Raw genomic sequence first — 24,539 nt, 5'->3', positions numbered from 1 at the left:
TTTTTAAAGCAACTTTCCAAGCAATGATTTAATTGAATTGAATATAAACTATAGATAATTTTTTTTTTAATAATTCATTTTATTGTTATCATTTAACTGCTATCATTCTATCAGTATAATTCTTATCAATTGTTCACGTTTGAATTTACTATTAAAAATAAAAAATAGCTTATTGTCATTGTCAGCACATAGAAAATACTTACTAATTTGTCTATAAAAATGTATTCAAATTGTATGAGTTTTTGAGTTACAAAATTCTTGTCACCTACTGTACGATTGTATAAGCCCAAAATTCAAATGTTCTTATACATTTTTGTGTCTTGGTTAGGAGATGGCTAACTTATTGACAAAACTTTGTTATTGACAAATATTTTCTTTGGTAAACCTTTGTTCTTACCTTTATAGCGATGTCGATCATTGATAAACTTGCAAAAGCTCTAGACGGTCTCAAGTCAAATGACTTGATTGGACGGTAAGTATCAAAAATTGAATTTGTGCAATTGTGATAATATAAATAATTTAATTTTAAAGGTCTGGAGAAAAAGAAAAATATTGTCGAGTTACTGCCGATTTAATTTGTGCACCAATTGTTATGAATTTTTCATCATTCCCCGATCTTTTACATAAGTCGATGGATAGTTTGTTTAAAATGTGTGATCATTCTGAAGCTAATATAAGAATGGTAGCTGAGGAAAATCTAAACAAAGTTGTTCGTGTATGTGTCTATACCATTTTATTAATGTTATATTCTAGTCTATATATGTATTATAATTAATATTTTATATTATTTTATTTATCTACATCATTTTAGTGCATGATTGATTATCGTAAAGTTGAAATATTTGTTGAATTATTAAAAGAAGTAAAGAAAAATGATACTGTACGTCGATTAAGAGCTGCTTTATCCAGATTCGGAAATATTTGTCATTTAATCGGGTAGTTTTAAAATCTATAAATTATATATAAAAACTGGTGTTTAACTAATAATTATTCTTGCTGTTGTGATTATATAAATAAAATAATCATTCCATTTATTTTAGCCCAGCTAGTCGTAAAAAATTTGTTTTGTTCTTAATACCTTGCATAAAAAAAATTGCTATGAGAACAGAAGATCCTGTAGCAGAAATATTGGCTCAAACTTTTCCAAAAATCATGCAAAGCTTAGGACATATTATGTCTGATAGCAATATAAAAGTGAGTTATGAAAATAAGTTATAAAAAATTGAATCATCTAAATAACAATAATAATATTAATTATAAATAATAATTAATTACAATGTTTTGTAGATGTTGTTAGAAGCATTCGTTAACAATCTCGTTACAGATTCTTCTATCATACGTAGATCAAGTGTTACTTGTATAGAATCATTAAGTCTTTCCAGCAGAAAACCTATGGTTTTCATTAAACACATGCTGCTCATAAACACTGTTTTAATCTATGGTAAATGACTACCTATATACATAAATATTTTTACTGTATAATCATGTAAAATATAATTTTTAAAGATATTAACAAGTCAATGGGGACAGAACGTGCATGGGCAGAGAGTTGTGTAATCCTTGGCATATTGAATAGTGTTAAAAATACAATTCTCTATCCTGATCATATTTGTGATAACTCCTATGAATTGAAATTAGAATCGAAAATTCTTCAAAAAATATATTTACAGGTATTAAATAAATATTATTTTGTTAATTTGTTTCTAGTATGAAATCAGTTGTTGATCAATTATAATAAGAACTATAATATTATTAATGTTTTAACATTATTTTACAGATATTTAGATTTTGTTGTTTTACAATACTGCATCCAGACTCTAATATAATAATGTGTGCACTAGATACATTAACTCAAATTTTTTTATCTTGTCCAAGAGATACACTGCAATTGCTTTCAAAAAAAAAAATGTTAAATCAAACAAAGCTTTATGAAACTGAAGTTGGTTAGTTTAGTTAAATCATTATGATTATCTTGTATGATACACAGTGTGGTCATCTTATCATGTAATACTAAATTTTTCACTGGATTATATTGGATTGAACAAAGTTGACAAGTTAGGAGTTACCTAATTACACATTTATGATCTTTAGGAACATTTCAAATTGTGGATTAAGACTTGTATTTTTATGAATAAAAAAAGTTATTTTTGATACTATATTTGGGTAGCATTATTTTTAAAATTAACTTTGACATTAAAACCATGGTTCTAAAATCAGAACCAACTGAGAGCCATTAAAATGTAACTATAAACGTGTTTTTTTCGACTTATTAAAATGAATAGTCAAACAGTTCAAATCTCTAGTTTAAATCATTATTATTTAATAATAATTGTAATTTAAATACTTTAATAAAATATTGAATACTTAATTTAAGTAAAATACTAATTAGTACATTTTACAAAATAAAAAATAATAATAATATTAAAAAACAATTTGAAAGGATTTAATCGTTTTAATAAAACAAAGAAAAAAATGTATTTATATTTAAAATTTAAATGTTTCTCATTAGGTAAATTTTGGTTTTAGACCTATAGTTGTTGGGTGAAAATTATTTTAAAAAAATAAGACTTCAAATATGGTTATCTATCATGGAATCACAAAAAGTTGTTGCTGTTTATAAAAATACAACTCTGACTGCAAATGATGTGCGGTGTGCAGAGTCAATACCAGAATCTGCACAACTGGGTTAAAAATTTGAAATGTTCCTATAAATGTTTTAGCTCTAAACTTATTATTACTGTAATCTAGCTAAAAAAATTGTATTACCTGAAAAAATTATCATTGTATTGTGTATATGTTTAGTTAAATAATTTTAGTTTAAAATATTCTCCAATTTTTATGAAAACCCTAAATTTCTCAACATAGTTAATATGTACAACTTCTCAAATGGATTCTAATTTAAATATTATACTTTTATTGTAGCTAAAATGCAGACAACAGTAAATTCTATTAAAATACCTAGAACATTAGCTCAAAGTTTACAAAAATCATTTCACTACAGTTCATCTGAAAGTTTAGAAACATCATTTGTTCAACTTTCTCTACCGAGATTTGAAGAAGAACCTAGGTCAATTTCACAATCCATGGAATCAACTAGACCTTCATTATCATCAGCTAATTCGATGACAAATTTGTACTCAGAATTTGGGGATGATAGTTTAAGTGAGGTTGATTCAATCGCGGATAATGTATTTTTTTCTGAATATGAAAACACTCCCGAATTTGATGTGCAAAGTATAACTTCTGAACATAGTTATCATTCAGCTTCTGGATCAGTTTTACAACTAGTATGTTATGTTAATTCAGTAATTTTTAAATTTGATTGAAAGCTAAATATATGTATATTTAATTAAAAAGTAAAAACTTTAATTTTCTGGTTTATAGGAATTGGAATTTTTAAACCATATTTATGAGGATGTTCCTTTAAATGTGCTATGTGTCAAAATGGTTACACTTTTCTTGGCACCAGAATCCAGTAAATCAATCAGGACTGGTATTAAATCATCAGCACTTGGATGTCTAACAGAAATGTTGAAAATTGATCCAAATTTAGCTTTTATCACCTTAAACTCGTCAGGTAAAAATATATAGTTTCTTTAAGGATTAAATTTCAATGTAATAGCATTATATTGTACATTTTAGATTCTGCAGAAACAGTACTAAATGTTTCTATTAGCTATACCAGTCATGAAGATCATCTTTTGAGAGGCATGGCAATTAAATTAGTTGGCACATTTATTGAAGTAATTCTTAGAAATAATTTTGGTGCATTTAAAGTACAAAATAGTGCAGTTGGATCATCAAATATAGTGATTACAGATCTAATCAATATCATTACTCAAGTATTTTTTATACATTGTTTCATTGAACACCAGTGGACTAAACACTAGTTATTTTTAGGGATTAAAAGATGATTCATATATATGTGTATGTCATTCACTCTCGGCTGTATCAGTATGTTTGATGCCTCTATTAAATAGTAATATTTCTAATAGCGTTATTCCTATACTTGAAACGATATTGTCAGGTTTGAGTTCTTATTGGCTTGTTAAGGTAATTTTTTTCTTATTCAAATATTTAATTTCCACAGTTTTATTTTACAGAGTTAGTCACATTGTTGTCCTGTTAGCTTAATAACGAAACAGACAAAACATATGGCACTCTCTGGATTCAAGCTTTACTTTTCTAAATTATATTTATTTTTACAGGTTAAACTATTAGAGATCATAGAAAATCTGTCTTTTATGACAGTTTATTTTGCAACTAATAGTTCAATGTACCAAGATAGAATTTTGAATCGTATAGTTTTTAAATATCTTTATGATAATGAATATAGTGTGAGGCGTGCAGCATCTAAATGTTTGTTGAGGTAAGGCCTAAACTGTATACTTAATTTGTTTCAAGTATTATTATTTTTATTTATGTTTTATTATAAGTTATAACTATTTATAACTTTCATTTTATTTTCATGTTTGTTTTAGTATTGTTCATAATTGTTATTATAAAATTGATTATATGCAACAAGACGTTATTACCTCATGGGTTTGTTCAAATACAAGCCTGTATTGTACTAATATGCTTCAGCTCCAAAATTGTATGTACAACATTTATACCATGATTATGATATCAATTTTAATATATTTTTTAATGTATTAAATTAAATTTTCAGATAAATTCCACAATATGTATATTGAAGCTTCTTTATCCCGTATAATAAACCGTTTGACTAGTGATCTTATTAAAAATCAATCGGCTGTTGTGGTTGTGAGTTTTGTTTAATACAAATATATTTTGAAATTATGACACTATATATTATTTTTTAGGCTGGATGCATTGAAGCACTAACAACTCTATCTAATTCTTTCAAATCACCAGAATATTCAAATATTTGGAAGTGTTCATTTACTAAAGGACTTAATTCAAATTCAAGTATAAGGTAGTGTTATAACTTATAAAATTGCATTCAATTTTTATTATTTTTCATTTATATTAATATAATACTATTTTAGTTCATGTTCAGGATTATTCACTTCAATACTTTCCACAATGACATTAACAACTGCTGCTTTTGATTTAGAAATGCATTGCTGGATGTTAAAATTGTCTTCAAATTTAATTACAGGTATATAATTCTATGTATTTTTAAAAAGCATTAAGTTATTTTTAAACAGTTAATGATATAATTTTCAGAGTTAATTCATTCATCACAAAATATTAGTATAAAAGAACATAAAATTGATTTCAGCAAATATAATAGATGGTTTGAAGACGATAAAGTTAGTTTATCATAATAATAATATATACTTTCAGTGACTATGCTTTGTAATACAAATAGAAAAATCATAATTATTGTATATTTTCCAAATTTAAAGCATACATTTTATTTTAGTTAAAGAAATATTATAATGAATTATGGAAACACGTTCTAAAGTTATTAAACGTTTTTCGAAACGTAGTACTGGACTATAGAGAACCAACACATACCCCGATTTCAGTACAAAAGCCAGGTAATTTGCATGTAACTAGTTAAAATGTAACGCTTTTAAAATATTTATTTTATATTATTAAAAAATAGTACTATCACAAAAATAATATTTATACACTGTTTAGGCGAAAATGATAAGGACAAAAAAAACTTAAGAGATGCACCAAGTCATAGTAATTATTACCATAAATTGCAATCTGTAGTTAAATCATCATACAACAATTACAAAGTAACTATTCAACTAAAAAACATACTAACATTAGATATTGATATTTTGTACCACTGTAATATATTATACATTTTGTAGGTGTCTCTAGAAAATACAAGCAATGAAAAATTTATAAGATTTCTTGAGTCAGTTTTAGATACTTTAAAGATATTGTTAACATTTATAAGTACAACTGAATGCCAACAACACGTAGATCGCATACTTCTTTGTTTAACTGCAATATTCAATTTAACACCTAGTTATAGTTCCAAAGTTTTGGCTGAAGTATGAATTCTAATGATTTTATTAACTAGTTATCTACTATTAAACATTTTCATTTTCAGTTGTTTAAGTGTTTGACATCAAAGTATAATGTGTCATCAAATCAACAGATATTTAGTAGAAAAGATTCTATGTTCATTAAAAATGACTTACAAACACTGTGCATGTACACTCAAGCATTACAAACACCTTATGAATGTTTATCAAACTTTATCGATACTAAAATTAAAGTCACTCAACATGCAAATAAACATTGGGAAGATGAAAGAGATCGACGAACAACAATGAGCGGAAAACTGTATTGTGCTAGTTCGGAAAATTTAGATTTTTCTTCAAATCTAAAATGTTTTCGACCATTGACTATTAAATGCTTGAAGGTTAGTTATATATATTTATTTGATTAAATGTATTAATATTTAATTATTGTTTACGAAGTAAACAAAAAATCCATGTACCAGTACATTATATTGTAAATTATATTTTTTAAGATATATTTAATTTATTATATACATGAAAACCTTTTTTATTAATTTAATTCATTTTTATATTTTTTGATCTACATTAATAAACAATAACAATATTTTAGGAATATGTAAGTACTGGAGATGTAGAATTGCAATCTTCAATTCTAGATTTACTTACAGTGTTACTTCAAAGCAAAGTTAACTTAAATGTGATAGACCCGAAACATGAGTTTTTGAATTTTGTTTTTAGCCAATTTGATTATCTTGAAAATGGTTTATTTAGGTAATATTATTAATTTATTATTTTATTATTTGTTTCAATGATTAAATAAGTATTACAATTATACAATTTAAATTATAGGGATCCAAAAAAATTTATCTCAACTATATTTCAATTTTTTATTAATTTATCTGAAGATAAAAGTCAATCAAACATAATTCCCGAAGCTATACATTTATGCGATGGATTAATGGCTAGTGGATATCCACCAGAACTGTATTGTATGTTAATATGCTGTATTCATTACTATTTATCAACAGTCAATAATTTATCAAATCTTCTAGGTATCCCAGCAATATTACCAATTGTTGAATATGTCTATGTATTAAAATCAGCATTTATGGTAAATTCTTCAGATTTAAAAGAACTTGAAGCTCAAAGGGAGATGTTATTTGCAATGTTATTAAGATTATGTCAGTTTAACGAAGTAAGTTAAGCTGTTTACAGAGTACCTTTGTAATTTGATAGATGTGCTTTTTCTTCAAAATATCATTCTGTTTATTCAGGTGGTGAGCATTCTAAGTCTAGTAATAATGGAAGGCAGTGAAGAAAAGTGGAAAAAACAATCCAGACAATTATATGATACTCTTTATACATCATTAGGTGGTTGCAAAATTCAAGCATCCTTGCCTTCATTGATTAATCTGTTGCTAACATTACATCCATCTTCTTATAGTATTCAACAACAACTCCATGTTATGTTCAATACTTGTTATGATGGAGAAGTATGTATTTGAAAACAATAATTGTTTAATTATTTAAAATACTTGTATTTTTGATAAATTTGTTTTAGAAATGTACCCTGGAACCTTGGTTAAATACTGTACTATCCAATTTAATCATAATTCTCATTCAAAAATCTGAAGATTTAATTCTACTTAGGATTTCTGAATCAGACATTTCAATTAGCTCAAATTTATTTGAACTTACTACACAGTCCGACCCTTTAAATGCATCAATATTAAGTAAAAATAAATTTCCTGGTGAAGATACTTTTTCCAAGTAAAATTTACTAATTAATAAATATATATTAATATAATAAAACAAAATAATATATTTTGTCATACTTACACAATGTACAATCTTGTGTTTTTACAGGTTTTTGTTTAGAGTTATATATTTATCTACCAATGATATCATACTATCCCTAAGTCATCCTCAACCTAATTGTGAGAGCAAAGTGTGTTTACTATCAGAATTTCTTCTAACTTGTCAATATATAGTACAATCTGGTAATTTTAATAAATCTTGATCAATAATTGCAAAATGAGATACGGTCACATTTTACTTCAAAATAAATATATCTTGTGTAGGTATTTATCTGTTGTTGAGACTACCTATATGATTTACCCATAAACACAATTCTGTTATTGCTACTACCACAGGTTAACACTGCGTTATATTATTTCAAAATAAATTTGTAATCTACTTGACACAATAATATAAATAGGTTGCCCAACAAGACATAAAGCATAAAACATATGTCAAATAATTTAAATAAACTGATTTCCTGCAACACGTAATATGGTAGGTACCCACCCACTTAAGTATTATATTTTTCTAACAGGATTTCACATTTCCAAAATTTGTGACAAGACATTATAATTTGGATTTGTGACCTATATACTCATCTCTTTTATAAAATACTATGATAAACTATGAAAAAGTGACAACAATTTTTCTACTCATAGTAAATCCCAGATTTGTGAAGTGATAATGTGCGTTACAGGGAATTGGTTGAATGACACCCGTACATTGCTTTTATATGATTTATGCTTTAAGTTTTGTTGGGCCGACCTACTTATTTTGTTTTGTAGATCAGTGCTTCTCAAACTTTTTTGTCAACTTTTTTTTTTATAAACGCTTTAAGAAAATAGTTTAAATAAAATATATATTTCAAGGCTCCTGGTAATATAGCCACAACCCCTAGTTTGAGAAGCACTGTTGTAATTACAAAATTGTCCTCAAATAATATAACTCTGTGTTAACCTGTGGTAGTCACAATAATAGAATTGAGTTTACTGGAATAATTGTGTGGACAGTCATAATGACCAAAAAATACTACCCTTATGTTAATTATTACACAAGAAGTGTATCAGTTATTTTTATTATAATCCATATAATTATATGCCTGTAAGTATATTATTTTGTTTGTTACCTTTCATAATTAACTCTTTGGATTAATTCATTTTTACAATAAATGGTTCATTAATAAATAGTAATTCATGAACTCAAATTTATTTTAAAATATTTAAATACTGTTTATATTGTTATTTAAGGTAATTTTCCAAAAGTTGTAAATTCGTTACGTTATTTTCTTAACGATTCAATATTTATTACACTTCATAAGAATATTATGACCTTGTCAATGGTCTACCCTTTACTTGTATTGCACTGGGTACAGTTAGTTGGTCTTTTAGATCACAACGATATTGAGTTTTGGAAATCAATATTGAATACAAATTCTACAGAATCTCAGTAATTATCAATTTACCTTACCTCTATATATTTATATTAATTTTAATGTTTTACTTTTTATATAGATTGGGACGTTGTTTTTATCTAAGTATTGTTCAAAAGGGTTGTTTTTTAATTCTATGTGAAGTATTAGTAAGCATTGGTGACATGTATAAATTGTTGGCTTTATTAAAATATGTCTTATGTTTTTAGAATAAAAATATTAATTTAGACAATGAGTTATTGAAATGGTTTTTGTCTGAATGTGTCATTCAACTGTTAGAAATGGGAAATGAGACTTCAACGCAAGAATTTCTCAACTGCATACATAAAGATCAAAATTTAAGTTTGATGCACATAACAGCTGTCACCGAAAAATGTGTTAATGACAAAGTAGGTATTTAATATATTATTATTTTTAATATTTTATGTACATGGTTAATGTTTTTAATTATTTAGCTGGATCTAACTAATGAGCTGTTACGAAGTATGAATGAAGCACATCCTGCACATTGCGGTGAAGTAATAAAATTAATTTTACCTGCTGTGTTGGAAGATCCACACTTAGCATTGTCACAATTTGCTAGCTCTATAGCAATCAGGTACTATTAGAATTTTTGACTATTTCAAAACTTTTATTTATGTAAATAATAATTATAAAATATAATTAATTGCTCAACAAAAATATAAACAATTGTCAATTTATCTTTAATTAGAAAAATGGAATACCTTCTTGCATTGCCTGTTAGTGAAAGTTCTAATCAATTAAGCAAAGAAGAAACCTTACAGATCTTAGAATATTTTAAAAATTCAAATGTTTGTATAAAGAAGTAAGAAGAATTTTATTATTTATTTTAATTAGTCATTAATATAAAATAAATATTATTATAATAAACTATCCATTTTTTTTTATTAGAATAAACAAGAATATATTATATACAATCTGTAATAAAATTTATTATAACGTATAACAAATAAAAAAGTAAATTAATATTTTATTTTTTTCAGTCGCTACTGTATATTGATATCATTGTTCAATAAATTTGGTACTCAATGTTATGATTTTTCAAGTGTAGAAATTGATCAAAATAAAACTGTCAATACTCTGGACATTAAAAACATTTTAATAGACAAAAATTGGTATTTTGATCAAGTAAAAATAAGGTAATTATATCATTGTATAATTGTTCTTCTTCTCTATAGCTAAGGGCCTTGTAAATCATAAATATAAACTGATAATTTTGGGTCAAAAGTATTTTTTCCATATTTTCAAATCACAAATTATTATTTTTATATTAACTGTTGTTTCAGTTAGCTTAAGTTCAGATAAATCTTAAATATTTTACTAATTAATTATTATTTTACCAATTTAAAATAAATTTTGTTTTATTTTTTATTAGATGTTGTCGAAATGACTGTCCCAGTTTTGAGTCAGCCAAATTATTGTCAAATTTGCCATTGCAAGATGCCATCTCTATTATGCGTTGTGATGATTTCAATCTTGATATACTTCAATATTGTTTCACTGTATCAACTCAAATCACTATAAAAGTAGAATTTATTTATGATTTAGTATTTAAAATATATATATATCACTAAACATATTGTTATTATAGTCATGGAAATCATTAACTGAAGATACAACTAACTTGGAATTGTGTCCATTGTTTGTAGCTGCCCGATTTGTCTTAGTTGAGCACATTCAACAAGCATGTAGTTCCTTGCCTAGATTTCATCAAGTAAAAAGATAAATAAGAAATAATTATAAAATAAGTTACTTATTGTTTTTGATCAAATCTTTTTAGATATTTTTACCAGTGGTCAAAGAAGTAAATGAAAAACAAAATATGTACAAGACGCGTATGAGTCAACTATTTGAAGATAGTAAATTTATTAAAATTATATGGTTTTTAACACCAGCAATTTCAAAATTTTTGGAATGTGTAAAATTTTTGTCAAAACACAACTCAAAAGAACATATTATTTTAATGGACTCTAACAAAACGCTTTTGAAATATACAGTTTTACTTTTTGAAGTGAGTAGGTTGTTAAAAAAACATTAAATTTACAATGTTATGTAATTTTGTCAATGCATACTTGTATTATTTTAGGTACTAAAATGGAAATTGGTCAATCGAACAGCTGCTACTAGCAGAATACAATTGCTTCTCAAGTGTGCATACAACATTTTTAACGACTGTGGGTTGGCTAATGAATTGTGCTCCACAGAACTGGGATCAATTGCTTCATCATTAGTGTCAGTAGTAGAATTCATTACAGAGGATGTACTTTTGATCATGACTGATGACTGTATGTATAACAATAAAGATAGTAGTATGTTCTAATATCTTAGCTAAAAGTACTAAAATCGATTGCCATTTATCTAGACTATACAGAGACTACAGATTTAGTACCCATATGCCGGCAAATTTCATCTTTACTTTCTTGGGTGGAAAATTCTCGACCGTTATTGTCAAATTTTCATCTGGACCAACTGACATGGTAATAATACAATTTTAAAAGTATAATTTATATAAGGTGTCTATGAGTGTTTTATTTTTAATCTTTATTTTAGCTTTATCATACAAATAATAAGTCGCCATCCAATGGTAAATGGATTTGTGCGTGTACCTCCCATTACATGGAAAATGTTGCAAACACCGGCCAATATTGTTGATTTTAACATACCAGCAATGCCTATTGATGTATTGCAAGAAATTGATGTACTCAAACAATTTGTGTCTAGACTCAGTGTAGTTGGCTGGAACAGTAAACAACAATTTGAAGAGACCTGGATGACATTGTTGAGCGTTTTAGTTCCATCCAGTGAAACCGATATACCAAAAGAAGAACATATCTCTCGCATACAAGTTAGTTAGATTTATGTAGTCATGTCCAAACAAATTTTAAATGTTATTATAAGTGTTTGTAAATTATTCTTATTCTTCTTATTATTATATTATTATAAAAGGCTAGTAGTGCAGCTGTAAATGGAATTACACAATTGTTTAGTCAGACGTTATTTGAATGTTATCCCGGTGATACCACCAACAATAAATTCTTACACGTATCAAGAGACATTCCACTCAACTTGTCTTGTCATAAGTACTTACTTATTATAATATAAACATTTTAAGCTTGTTAAACATTTTTTAACCACTAACAACTATTAGGTGGTTTGTGAAATTAGAAGAAGTCAATGATCTTATATACTCAACATTTTGCACTTTTAAAAAAACAGCTGGTAAAGAGGCATTATTAGATCGCTATGAGTGTAGAGCTAATATCGAGAGAATTCATGATCAGCATCGGTTTGTTACTTTTGTATTAGTTAATATATACTAATTAACTACTCTTCATAATTTGTCAATTCAATATTTTACCAACAGATATAGTTATCATCAGTTGTCAGTCAAATTTTTACAAACGGCAATAACAGATCAGTGGAAAAGTTCCAATAATATTGCACCAAAAAATTCAAGTAATAATTGTCTGAAATTGTTCAAATTGATTACCAGTTAATAAATTTGTTTTTCATATGTGAATAGTATTAGAAATGAAGTTGTACGAAAGGACCAATGTATTAAATGGAAGTGGCTTGGATCTGAACTCTTGTATATTGCTGTTAAAGGAAGTGTTTAACCAGTGGATGGAACCAAAAGTTAGTTATAACTACTGCAAATTAAAAATTCCAAATACTATACATTTGTACATTCTAGACACGAGGATCTCTATCACAAATTAACGAAATGATAAAATGTCTCCTCGTAATGTCAGATTTGTTCACTGAAAGAGAACATTATATATGGATGCTTAATGTATGTCTGGATTTATCGCAATCACATCACCATGAAGATTTATTGTTACATCAATACGTCATAATCGCTGCAGCCAAAGCAATGGCTATTTCTATTACCGAAGTAATTTTTACAAGGCCGGTATAGAACAGATATTACGGGTATTAATGAAATTTATGTATTATTGATTAATAGGATATCAGTATTCGAGAGAAAGTGTTGAAATTAATTGATAATGGTCTTAAAAGTAATTGCCGTCTGACCCAATTGGCCGCTCTACACGGCTTACTTTATTTGTTAGAGGGATGTTTTATCATGAATAATGTGTTGCCAAATAGTTCAGAAATTGTGCAGATGGCTGTGGATTTTGTACAAAAACATCTATGCACTGAATATTCAATGTTGTAAGTTTATCTTCTTCTAATTGAGTTCTAAAAATGTGATACCTAATGTTTTCTTCTGTCAAGATATGAATGCGAATGGCAGTTATGTGTGATATCGATAGCATTCTACATAGTAGAACATGGGTCGGATAACATTGAAGACGCATTGCTCATGTCACTGGAAGGCCTTACTAAATTAGTATCATCGTCTAGACATTTTAAACTTTACCAAGCTCTTATACAGGTATGTGTACACATCTGTATTCAACTGTATTACACATCATGCATATATAAATATGATATAAAAGAATATTTTTAGGGTTTTCAAAGAATCATATTTGTAAAACATTCAAATGAAAACATTGTGGAACAAATTACAACATTAGCTTTGGACAGGTTATCTAATGCTCCTCCAGGATTTTCCTTGCCAGCATTGCAGTTGCTTTTATCATGCATATATGCAGGTTTGAGACCATACCAAATGATTTCTTATTGTTTAAGCCACATATGTATCTGTAGTTTAAGTATATAGGTTTAGGGGGGAAGGTACCCATATCACTTTTAAGCAATTTATTTTATTTTTACAGTGATAGATTTTAATGATCAAAATGTCTTTTTTACTATTTGTGTGTATTTTGGATTACGTATAAACCACATTGGCTAGATTTTAATTCAAACCAAACAATCTAAAAATGAATTGAAAAAAATAGTTTGATCTACTTCAAAATGATTTATTAAGGTCTTGATTTATAGATTAATAAATTAAATTATAGAGTGTATGAGATACTTAATTGTTGCATTGGGCTCAGGAATTATTTTTTGTCCATGTATTTGTATGTTTCATTTCTATTTTTTTTAGAACATTATGACGAAAATGTTGAAGGTGATATTGATCCCGATATGATTGTTGTTGAAATGGAAAAGATAAGCGTCATGTTTGAAAGGCAAGTTTCTACATTTTAATTTGTATGTTTAGATTTGATATTAATCCATAAATTACATGCATTACTTAGAATAAAGAAAGGATGTTTACTGGAAGTAGAAGTGACAACAGTTATAATGGCAAAAGTGTTAACAGATATATTTCCGGCGTCATACGTACTCATGAGAGTTGTCAGTGAATTTCTTTCTCCAAATCAACCTCATCCGACGTCTATGTGCACAGTTGTTAATCAAGTATGTATTTTATTTTTATTACATTGTCAACTGTAGAACACATATTTTCTTAAATTGTATGGTTAATTTTTATTTTAAAGATATTTGAGCAATTGATTAAGGAATCACAATTGGATCTCTTACAAGATTGGGTTATTACAACACTCAGCAATTTTACCCAAGGTCTTCAAATACCAATGGCAATTTATTGTCTAATCAGTTTTTTTATAAGTTCATCAAAAAATAAATGGCTAAGAGCAATGTATTTTTTTTTCACTATATAATCACTGAATCATATGATTTATTTATATTTGTGATTATTTTTAGATTTCCTCATGTAAGGTTAAGGCTTGGTCGTTATGAATATGAAGATAGAAGATTGTTATGCATTGCTGCAATGGACTTTTATCATAGCGTAAGGATATTGAGAATAATAAACTTAAATATTATTAATTAAAAATAAACAAATTTTTTTATTTTAGCTTTCTAACGAAAACCAAAAGCAATTATACAAAGAATCATTCCAATCTTCAGTCAAGTCGAAAAATCCTTTTCAAGATATTATATTATGTTTGGAATAAAGTTATAGATTCCAAAATATGTTAAATGTAAGACCAATCATGATCTATTACCATTTACCACGTAACATTATTAACTTATTAAACAATTATTGTTATTTTATTACTATCTAAAATAAAACTAAAAACCAATGAGTAAATAAAATGTGAATATTTATTTGTGTTCTTCAAATATTTTATTGAAGAATCCTGAAGGACATCTTATTTCCATATCTGTGATTTGTTGTGAAATATTCTGTCCTAGTGGTTCTCTAAAATAACATTATTAAAAATGTATATTTACAAATATTATTAACACTTTTATATTAAATATCATTTATAATTATTAAATGTAAAATCATATTATTTTAAACTGTATAAAACTTACTTCGACTGGATATCAATTTTATCTAAATCGTGGTGACTGAATATATCTATATGTTCATTCAATTTTTCTATGCCATTCCATGCTATCATTATTCCATTATCTGTACAAAGTTTAGGTGGTGGAACTATTAGCTTGAAATTTTCCTCATCACACACAAGATTCAAATGTTTCCGAATAAACATGTTGCTAGCAACACCTCCAGAAACTACCTGTGAAAAATAAATAAATGAGTACTATAGTTTAGTTACTATTTTATTTATTTTTTTAAACTTACCAATGTTCGATTTGTGTCTGGTAATAGTTGTGTTCGGTTAATAAATTCAATAGCCCTCTGTACTCGAGTGCATATGTGTTTCGTAATGGCATATTGCAGGCTGGCACACAAATCAAAAACTTCTGGGATAATTTCATCTCCTTTCAATTCTATCAAAAATTAAAATGTCAAGTATAATAGATATGTAAGAGTAATACATAAATAAAAAATATTCTACCGTGCTTTTGTTCGGATTTTAGAATTTGAGATCGTACAGCATTCTTTAAGCCAGAGTAACTGAAATTGCAGTCTTTGTAACTTGTCATAAATGTACCCAAATCAATAGCCCTAGGATCACCTTTCAATGCCGCTTTTTCAATAGCTTGGCCTCCACAACAATTTCGAAACTCCTTCATATTCTTCAACTGAAGTCGCCTGGCTGCCTGAAAAAATATAATTGAATACAACTGCAATAATGTTTGAAGAGACTGAACAAATATTGTGCTTAATTACCTTGTCCAATGCCTCGCCGGGAGCGTCATCAATAGATTGTCCTAGCAGCAGAAATTCATTTACTTTTTTTACGATAGCCAATAAACAGTGTCCACCAGATAAAAGTAAGACTAAAAATGGTAACTGTAAATTCTAATAAAATTTAATTTAATTAGTCACTGATACAGAGTAACAATAAATAACAAATTTACTTCTTACATGATCAACTAATCTTGCAGTCAAGGCGTGTGCTTCCATGTGATGAATTGGTATCAGAGGCTTCAATGATTTTTTACTCAATTCTTTTGCATAGTTCATACCAACTAACAGTGACAAAGGCAATCCTGGTTTAACAGTAACAGCAATGGCATCTAGGTCATTCAAACTAACTTGGGCCTGTTTCAACGCCTGTGTTACAACATTATCAATGTTTTGCTTGTGCAAATCCCTGGCCACTGGTGGAATTATTCCCCCGAAACTGAAGAAATGACAATTATATTTTGTTGTCATCTAGGCCAATTGGTTACGTACTCGAGGTGGATCTGCTGTTGAGATTGCAAGTATTCACCAAGGACATTTCTGTCACTGTCCACTATTGCACATCCAGTATCGTCGCAGCTAGTCTCAATGCCCAACACTTTGCTATACTTTCTGTGGGCTTGCCTTGTGAACTGACACCACAAACTTGACTGGAGAAGCCGATAAAGCCTCATTATAAAAGGACAGTGGAGAATGAAATGATGAAATCCTAAAAATATTGAACACCAGTTTAAATATTTTAACCTTTACGCTACTCTCCGTAGCCCAAGTTAATTTTGTGCATATATCTAATAAATCTATGAGCTCGTGTAAAATACGCGGATCGCAATACGAATTAATTTACTCACACGTATAATGTATCGATCTTTTCTGTATTTTTAAGTCGTCCTAAAGCTTTTTGCCAATGGCCACAACAGTCAGCAGTTTTTAAACTAAAAAAAATATTCTAAATATTCTAAACTTTAGGTTGTGATTTGTGGGGGGTAGTTGTCTCTAGAGGGCGGGAAGCCGGAAAGTGTCAAAATAGTCCTAAGATAACAATCATCACACATGGTTGTGTTTACACCATAGACATAATATGGTGTTTACTTTACACAGAATAATTCTGTGTTTATAATTGTGTTATCATTTATCACTTAATCAGTAATTTCACATTTGGGTACGTTGTAAGTTTGTAACACGTCTCGTCGTGTCTCGCTGACCACTACGGCACTGCGAGTGCCCTCGGGAGATCTAAGACTTAAGTTAGGTAATAGGTATTCAATTAACGAATTCCAACCAATCGAAAGTCTATCAGTAATTCGTTTTAATAAATTAAGGTCATCAGTCAGTGTGCATATTTGTTTTATAACCATGGAGAACACCAAAAAGGCTCTGTCATCGATACCGCTACTAAAGACAAAAGCAGGTCCTCGGGATGTTGATTTGTGGCCACAAAGACTTAAAGAAGAATACCAATCCCTAATCCAAGTAAGGGCAGTTAAAATTCTTACCACTGAGTTTTCCATTTATGACATCTCATAATTTGTTAAATTTAAATATTTATTTTTAATATTCTAGTATGTTCAGAACAATAAAGCAGCCGATAATGATTGGTTTCGTCTAGAGTCGAATAAGGAGGGAACTAAATGGTTTGGAAAGTGTTGGGTGTTTCAGAATCAATTAAAATATGAATTTGACATAGAATTTGATGTGAGTTATTTGTTTAAATAATTATATATATATTTTTTTTTAAATTATTTTTACCTTACATCGGTTTCAGATTCCTGTAACTTTCCCTACTACAGCACCTGAAATTGCATTACCTGAACTTGATGGTAAAACTGCCAAAATGTATCGAGGTGGAAAAATATGTTTATCTGACCATTTTAAACCATTGTGGGCTAGAAATGTACCAAAGTTTGGTATCTCCCACGCTTTAGCACTTGGTGTAAGATTTTTTTTGTTAGCTTATAGTTATTTTTTTTATTTTACCTTTTTGAACAATTTTGTTTTACTTTTGTCTTTTCTAAGCTATAAACTGGTAAAATAAAAATGTTTTTACTTAATTTAGTTTTAAAGTTAACTGTGTTAATTGGATTAAGAACAAATAAATAACAAATGTAGTAATGACTATTTTTTATATTATCTACATTTATTTTGATTTATCTTTCTAAAATGTATTTATGTTCTGTTGTAGTTGGGCCCATGGTTGGCAGTTGAAATCCCAGAACTAATTCTGAGAGGAGTGGTTAAATACAAAGAAAAAGAAGAGGATAATTAATTAAAATTTCAGAGTTACAGAAAAATTATTATGGAATAATTTTTGAGAGCTATAAGTGATATATAATTTTTATATTTTATGATATTAATTTTAAAATAACTGTTGAATACACATTAAAACAATCATTCATATTATTTAAATATGTTAAAGATTAAATTGAATTTATGTTGTCAAAAGTCAAACATTTATAATAAATTATGAAATATGTCTTAAAATGTCTTAAAATATACAACATAATTATTTAGACAATATGATATTCCTAAACTTATTTTTAAAATTATTGATGCATTGTATAATTGTATTGTTAAATGTTTATTCTACTTGTGTATTAAATTAATTTTTTTGGCATAACATCGTTAGTTAAAAAAAATGTTGATACAAACAATTTTTTTTCTTTCTACTATTGTTTCCATAGGCATGTGCAGACTTTGGTCGCAGGATATGCAGCGATAACATGTACTCCCAGAAACTATAAATGCCCGGTAGCGGTGTCGTATGCTATCTACGCACTGAATACTAGTGTCGTATGCTATCTACAAATACCTTCTAGAAGATCGTCAACCTAGAGAAGAAATTGTAGAATCAGGATCTAGCAGTTCTGATACTGATACTGAAATAACTAATCGAAATTACAGTGTACGCGTACAGGGGCCGTGGGTGTTTGGAATGTGTTGTAGACGTGATAATATAGTAGAACATCGATTGTTTATCGTTCAAAAAAGAGACCGCGCTACTTTGCTTCCAATTATTATAAGAGAAATTGAGCCAGGGACGACCATTTTTTCAGATGAATGGAAAGCTTACAGCTGTTTAAACGATCATGGCTACATCCACAATACCGTAAATCATAAAATTAATTTCATTGATCCACAAACAGGAGCTGAAACTCAAACTATGGAATGTTATTGGCGACATATAAAGGTGAAATATGGTATAAAATCGCATGGTGCCACTCATTTGCTGGAAAGGCAGCTTAAAGAAGAATGGTGGCGCTCCATAAACACAACAAATACGTTCGAAACATTTTTTATTGATATGAAAAATACTTTTCAACTTTAATTGTGCGTAGATAGCATACGACATAATTTATACGTAAATAGCAATGTGTAGATAACATTCAGTGCGTAGATAGCATACGACACCGCTACCAAATGCCCCTATATAAATATTCATACTATCATACTATTGCCTTAAAAATATTTATAATAACCATTTATATTTTCACCATTTCTTATTAACTATAAATTAATAGTTTTTTCAAATTTTTTTTTTATGTTAATAAATAAAAATATATTTTAAATATTTTTGCAAAGACATATTTATTGAAAAGAATATAATTTTAAAATTCTTGTTACATAATTAAGCCGTGAACATTGGTAGTACCTAAAAATTATGTTATGTTTTCTTTCTAAAAAGTTGTACTTTAAAACTTTGATCATATTATAGCATGCCCTCTAAAAAAAAGTGTCTGTGGGTATACAAGCCCTGAAGCGTATACTCTGCATTTCCTGTGTGCAATAGTGTAGTTGTTATTTAGTTATGGGTGAGGGGGTTTGTTTTTTCTTTACTAAACGTCGTGATGGGGGCTAAGCTCTCCCTCTGCCCTAAGTCTCCTACTCATCCACCATACAGCTCTAGTATTGTTTTTAAAAATCAATATACACAGTGATATAACCTATATTGAATATTTTAAGCAAATTATTAATTAACAACAAATTATTTTCATTAGTATTAATTATTATTAATTAATTAATAAACACTATAAAACAACATCTAATATTTGAGATTTATTTAATAGTTCATAAATTACTTCTTCAGCATCCATGGGTTATGTTTTTATGGACACCTAACAAAGGTATAGTTCATGGGGAGGAGGGGGGTTGGCCTTTGCCACTGTTGGACAGGCCCCACTTTTATAGATACAATAAAAAAATCAAGTTAATGAGCAAAAAAAAAATGTATCATTTATATTTTATACATTCAATTGTTGTAATTTTTACTACCTATATACCTACCTACATGGCTACATTATAGTTAATTTCAAATGAATGTATTGAGCTTAAAACAATTTAATGATTAAAATTATAAAAATAACTATTTTCGAAGTGATTCGTCCCAAAAAAGTCACCAATTTACCTATAATATCTATAGGAAAATAATTGCTGACCAACTAAAATATAATGATATTGTTGACACATTTGCTAATTTAAGCCGTAGGAAAGTTAATTTGTAGTATATTAGATTCTGAGCGGAGCAAATGAATGTATTGATTTTACAATGACGTGTGTGTATTTTTTTTCTGTTTTGTCAGTAACATTTTGGGTAGTAAAAATTGTCAAATTTTTGATATTAACATATTTTATGACGGAAAAATGAATCTAGTTCGTATGTTTGGGTAGTCAAAATTGATAATTCCCAGTAATTTTAGAAAGCGTAAATAAAAACAAAACAAGTGGTAATTATTATGCAAAACCAATTTTTGAAAAAAATGATTTATTTTTTTTAGAGTAACTCCTAACCTGGAAATTTTCACCAAATATTTATATTAGCACTTTCCTTAAATGGAAATATTTTGACTCTTTTTGAGCTAGTTATAGCCTTGAAAATTTTTTCGATTTATGTAAATTTTCTTAAAATTATTAAAAACTTTTTCACTAAGTAAAAAAGCTTGACAATTTAATTCTAGGTTCCTTATAAATGTCATCAATGGAAATTCAAAATTTTGAAAATTTTCAAACTATTTTTTCAGTTGGAAACTCATAAATATTTTTCTTTTATAGCTAAGATAAGAAATTTTAATAGAAGATTCCCCACACATGTTCCTACCTTAAATAAAAAAAAAAACGTTTACCGGGAAGTAACATTAATTTTAGGAGCGTTTGAATTTAATATTTTTCGATATTGGATTTTCATCGGTATATTAACGAATTTTTATTTATCAATTTTATTGTGATTCAAAAACTAATAACCGTAAATACATTTTAACTAAAATAAATTCTAAATTAACCATTTTCCATACATGGTAATATTTTCAAAAAATTATGATTGAGTCATTTATAGCCATAAGACATTTTTTAAATTTTATAAATTATTTATAAAAGTTTACTTAAACAGAACATAAATATTTTATGAGTGTTTGAATTTATATATTTAATATTTATATGATATTTGGTATTCAGCGGTAAATTATTGAATTCCTATTAATCGAATTTTGATATTTCGTCGTACCTATTCCCAAAGCAAATAGCCATACTCTTGAAATTTTTGAGTCTGTCATCACCTTTTAGGACAGTAAAAGTGCTTGGATTTTCTTCAACAGTAACTTTCTGATAGGAAAGTGAATATAGTTGGTACTTTGGGGGGTCAAAAGTAAAAATTTCCCAGTAGTTTTCAAAAGCGACGTGAAAAACAAAAGAAAAATTAAGGAAAAACGGGAATTTTTACGCAAAATCTGTTTTTGAGAAAATCGATTTTGGATTTGTTGTAACTCTAAAACAAATAACCGTAGGTATATGAAATTTTGACTGAATGTTTATATTAGAATTTTATATACACCATAAAATTTCGAAAATATTTTGACTCTTTTTGAGCTGCTTACGGACATTGTCAGTTTTCAATTTTTTTAGTTTTTTTTTCTATAAATATCAATAAAATTTTATCTGTTGAGTAAAAAAGCTTGAAAATTTAATAGAAGGCTCCTAGGTTATTGTTTCAAAGGCAGATGAAAAAAATTAAATCCTTATTTAATCCTTAGTCACAGTTTTTATTTATAAGCATTTAAAGTTCAAATTTTGACAAAATACGGAAAAATCACGAAAAATAGCAAATTATTTTGAGTTGAGAATTCATAAAAATTTTTCTTTTTAAATCTAAGATTTTAAAATGTAATATAAGATTACTCATAAGTTTTTCTACCTTTATCAAAAAAAAAATGTCTACAAGAAACTTAAATTAAATTTTTATGAAATTTATATTTTTACAACATTTGATATTCACTCGATATCTCATGTAACGATTTTCTTATTTTGTTGTAATTAAAAAACGAATGACTGTAGATACTTGAAAATTTCACTGGATGTTTATATTAGCATTTTCTAAACACCATAAAATTTTGAAAATAATTTGACTCTTTTTGAGCTGTGTACGGACATTGTCAGTTTTCAATTTTTTCAGTTTTTTATTCTATAAATATCAATAAAATTTTATTTGTTGGGTAAGAAAGCGTGAAAATTTAATGCAAGGCGCCTGATATATTGTTGCAATAGTAGTTGAAAAATATTAAAAATACATAGGCATAATTTTTTTTTATAAACATTTAAAGTTCAAATTTTGACAAAATTTATCAAATTTATAATTTAATAATTATTTTGTAGTTAAAAAATGTATAAAATGTTTAACTTATATGGCTAAGGATTGAAAATTTAAAACAAGGCTCCACGTAAATAGGTTATATATAAATTACTTTATTCACAATAATATCATCAAATATACTTGGTAATATCATAGGCTGACTGACCATTTTCGCTCAGACTCGTTTTTCTTATACAATGATATTATATCATTGAATTCAAATTTAACACCATCCATTACAGTGACCCACTTGTAACCTACTGTACAGCAGAGCGACATCCACTTATCCACCTTTTTTAAATTTGTTTTTTACTTATTATTTAATAATTAAAAACTCAAAAATTTTATATCGTCTTATAAATATGGTATATTTATTTAATAAAGAGTAATTTGGTGGCTCGGTTTTCTGAAAATTATCTGGACCCTTCCCTAACAAATTCCTAAATATGCCACTGATACGTATTTGTATTAATGTTTTACGTGTTTATTAATATTAGTTATATAATATATTATTTGTCACACGCCTGCACCGAAAGTTTAGTTTTCGATAGCGGTTGAAGCGCTGCAAATCGTCCTTTTTCCGGGGTAAAGTGGGAATCTCTATAATAGTGCCGGGCGGTAAAGTGTAAATCCCAAAAAGTTCTGGGTGGTTGCCCCAGTCTAGTATTTACATCAACCTTAAGTCGGCACATTTACCAACACCACCCCTCCCTTAACCACTATGGCACTATTCTATAAGAATCCGAGTGAAAAAAATGTTGGGTCGGAAAAGCAGTGAAAAGTTGCCCCAGTCTAATAAGAACTGAAATGACGCCACTGTGGCTCTATTACTCTCCTGGCAATGTACCCGGTTGGAGAACAAGACATGTATTAATTTATCTTCAAAAAATATTTACAAATTACAATACGAAATATCTAATAAATTATACCTATTTAAATTCTACAAAAGTACAGTAGGTACCTTCAGATGACACTCTACAGTATATTAACTAGGTATTTAAATAATTTAAAACTCAGCTGTATTATTATGAACTATGAAGTTTACGACACGTCAAAACAAACAATCTCCGCAATACAACAATAGAACATGGCACGTCATATTCGTCATGCACTTTGGATGCGCAGTTGAATAGTTCCTCCCGCAGTCACGGGTCCCAAAGTCCAGAATGGTACCTATTAGTGGCTAGTGCGTGAGTCACTGCAGTAGTGCTATCGATAGATCTATAGTATTCGACTTGAGTCTTGATCACAGAATAACATTATTATTATTTATTCTGTCTCTGTGTCTCGACAGTCAGTATTAAAAGAAAAAGACAATCAGGGGATTGAGTCGGCATAAATATTTTGTGTACTATTGTGAAATAATAAATACCAACCTGCTACCTATTACATAATATTATTTACAGACAGTTTATAATTTTACACCAAGTAAAAACACAGAAGTAGTAAGAAATAAATAAATAAATAAAAAATACTAATCGGTAATCGTAATAATTGTATTCGTAACGAGTAACGACTTACAGGCGGCCGATGCATCGCGTCCGATTGGTCGAGACGCCGAGTTGCACAAGTGTCTTACGTAGTTACGCGTATTAATAACGTGACTAATATTATGTTATTAATGTAGTCAATATAGAAATTCGCTAAACTAAACCGGTGTGAAAAATAATGCACCGGGATGTTTGG

General features: G+C 27.9%; 3 protein-coding genes across 4 annotated transcripts; 2 read left to right on the top strand and 1 right to left on the bottom strand.

The window, feature by feature from the left end:
- Positions 1–151: 151 nt before the first annotated feature.
- LOC132947151 (huntingtin) lies at positions 152–15,418 on the top strand. The gene is made up of 52 exons (XM_061017360.1): positions 152–472; positions 532–715; positions 812–936; positions 1,041–1,194; positions 1,288–1,441; positions 1,507–1,670; positions 1,778–1,943; positions 2,923–3,287; positions 3,385–3,577; positions 3,643–3,842; positions 3,901–4,053; positions 4,209–4,369; positions 4,482–4,594; positions 4,670–4,764; positions 4,824–4,936; positions 5,010–5,122; positions 5,191–5,276; positions 5,390–5,507; positions 5,611–5,714; positions 5,793–5,978; positions 6,038–6,352; positions 6,562–6,722; positions 6,801–6,940; positions 7,004–7,146; positions 7,226–7,444; positions 7,513–7,721; positions 7,818–7,951; positions 8,999–9,197; positions 9,263–9,329; positions 9,390–9,569; positions 9,636–9,778; positions 9,893–10,006; positions 10,185–10,340; positions 10,577–10,727; positions 10,793–10,915; positions 10,982–11,212; positions 11,288–11,486; positions 11,564–11,678; positions 11,752–12,046; positions 12,148–12,281; positions 12,350–12,487; positions 12,566–12,657; positions 12,725–12,837; positions 12,896–13,096; positions 13,169–13,377; positions 13,441–13,600; positions 13,676–13,820; positions 14,216–14,300; positions 14,370–14,532; positions 14,613–14,773; positions 14,839–14,926; positions 14,994–15,418. The coding sequence occupies exons 1-52, from the start codon at positions 408–410 to the stop codon at positions 15,090–15,092; spliced, it is 8,094 nt and encodes a 2,697-aa protein (XP_060873343.1). The 5' UTR covers positions 152–407; the 3' UTR covers positions 15,093–15,418.
- LOC132947153 (tRNA N6-adenosine threonylcarbamoyltransferase, mitochondrial) lies at positions 15,168–24,510 on the bottom strand. Of its 2 annotated transcripts, none has more exons than XM_061017364.1 (8): positions 24,375–24,510; positions 16,733–16,949; positions 16,421–16,679; positions 16,223–16,354; positions 15,948–16,152; positions 15,731–15,879; positions 15,457–15,665; positions 15,168–15,340 (listed from the first exon to the last, which is right to left on the bottom strand). In XM_061017364.1, exons 2-8 carry the CDS (start codon positions 16,912–16,914, stop codon positions 15,244–15,246), a joined length of 1,233 nt encoding a protein of 410 aa, XP_060873347.1. In that variant the 5' UTR covers positions 16,915–16,949; positions 24,375–24,510; the 3' UTR covers positions 15,168–15,243. The 2 variants fall into 2 exon arrangements, with proteins under 2 accessions (XP_060873347.1, XP_060873346.1); XM_061017363.1 differs by lacking the exon at positions 24,375–24,510 and adding an exon at positions 17,089–17,253.
- LOC132947155 (ubiquitin-fold modifier-conjugating enzyme 1) lies at positions 17,436–18,643 on the top strand. The gene is made up of 4 exons (XM_061017366.1): positions 17,436–17,710; positions 17,801–17,932; positions 18,003–18,170; positions 18,420–18,643. The coding sequence occupies exons 1-4, from the start codon at positions 17,594–17,596 to the stop codon at positions 18,501–18,503; spliced, it is 501 nt and encodes a 166-aa protein (XP_060873349.1). The 5' UTR covers positions 17,436–17,593; the 3' UTR covers positions 18,504–18,643.
- Positions 24,511–24,539: the final 29 nt, after the last annotated feature.

The sequence above is a fragment of the Metopolophium dirhodum genome, chromosome 6, assembly GCF_019925205.1.
Source record: "Metopolophium dirhodum isolate CAU chromosome 6, ASM1992520v1, whole genome shotgun sequence".
Classification (NCBI taxonomy): Eukaryota; Metazoa; Arthropoda; class Insecta; order Hemiptera; family Aphididae; genus Metopolophium; species Metopolophium dirhodum.
Note: the sequence above shows the minus strand (reverse complement) of the source record. Positions and strands in the feature narration are given on the sequence as shown.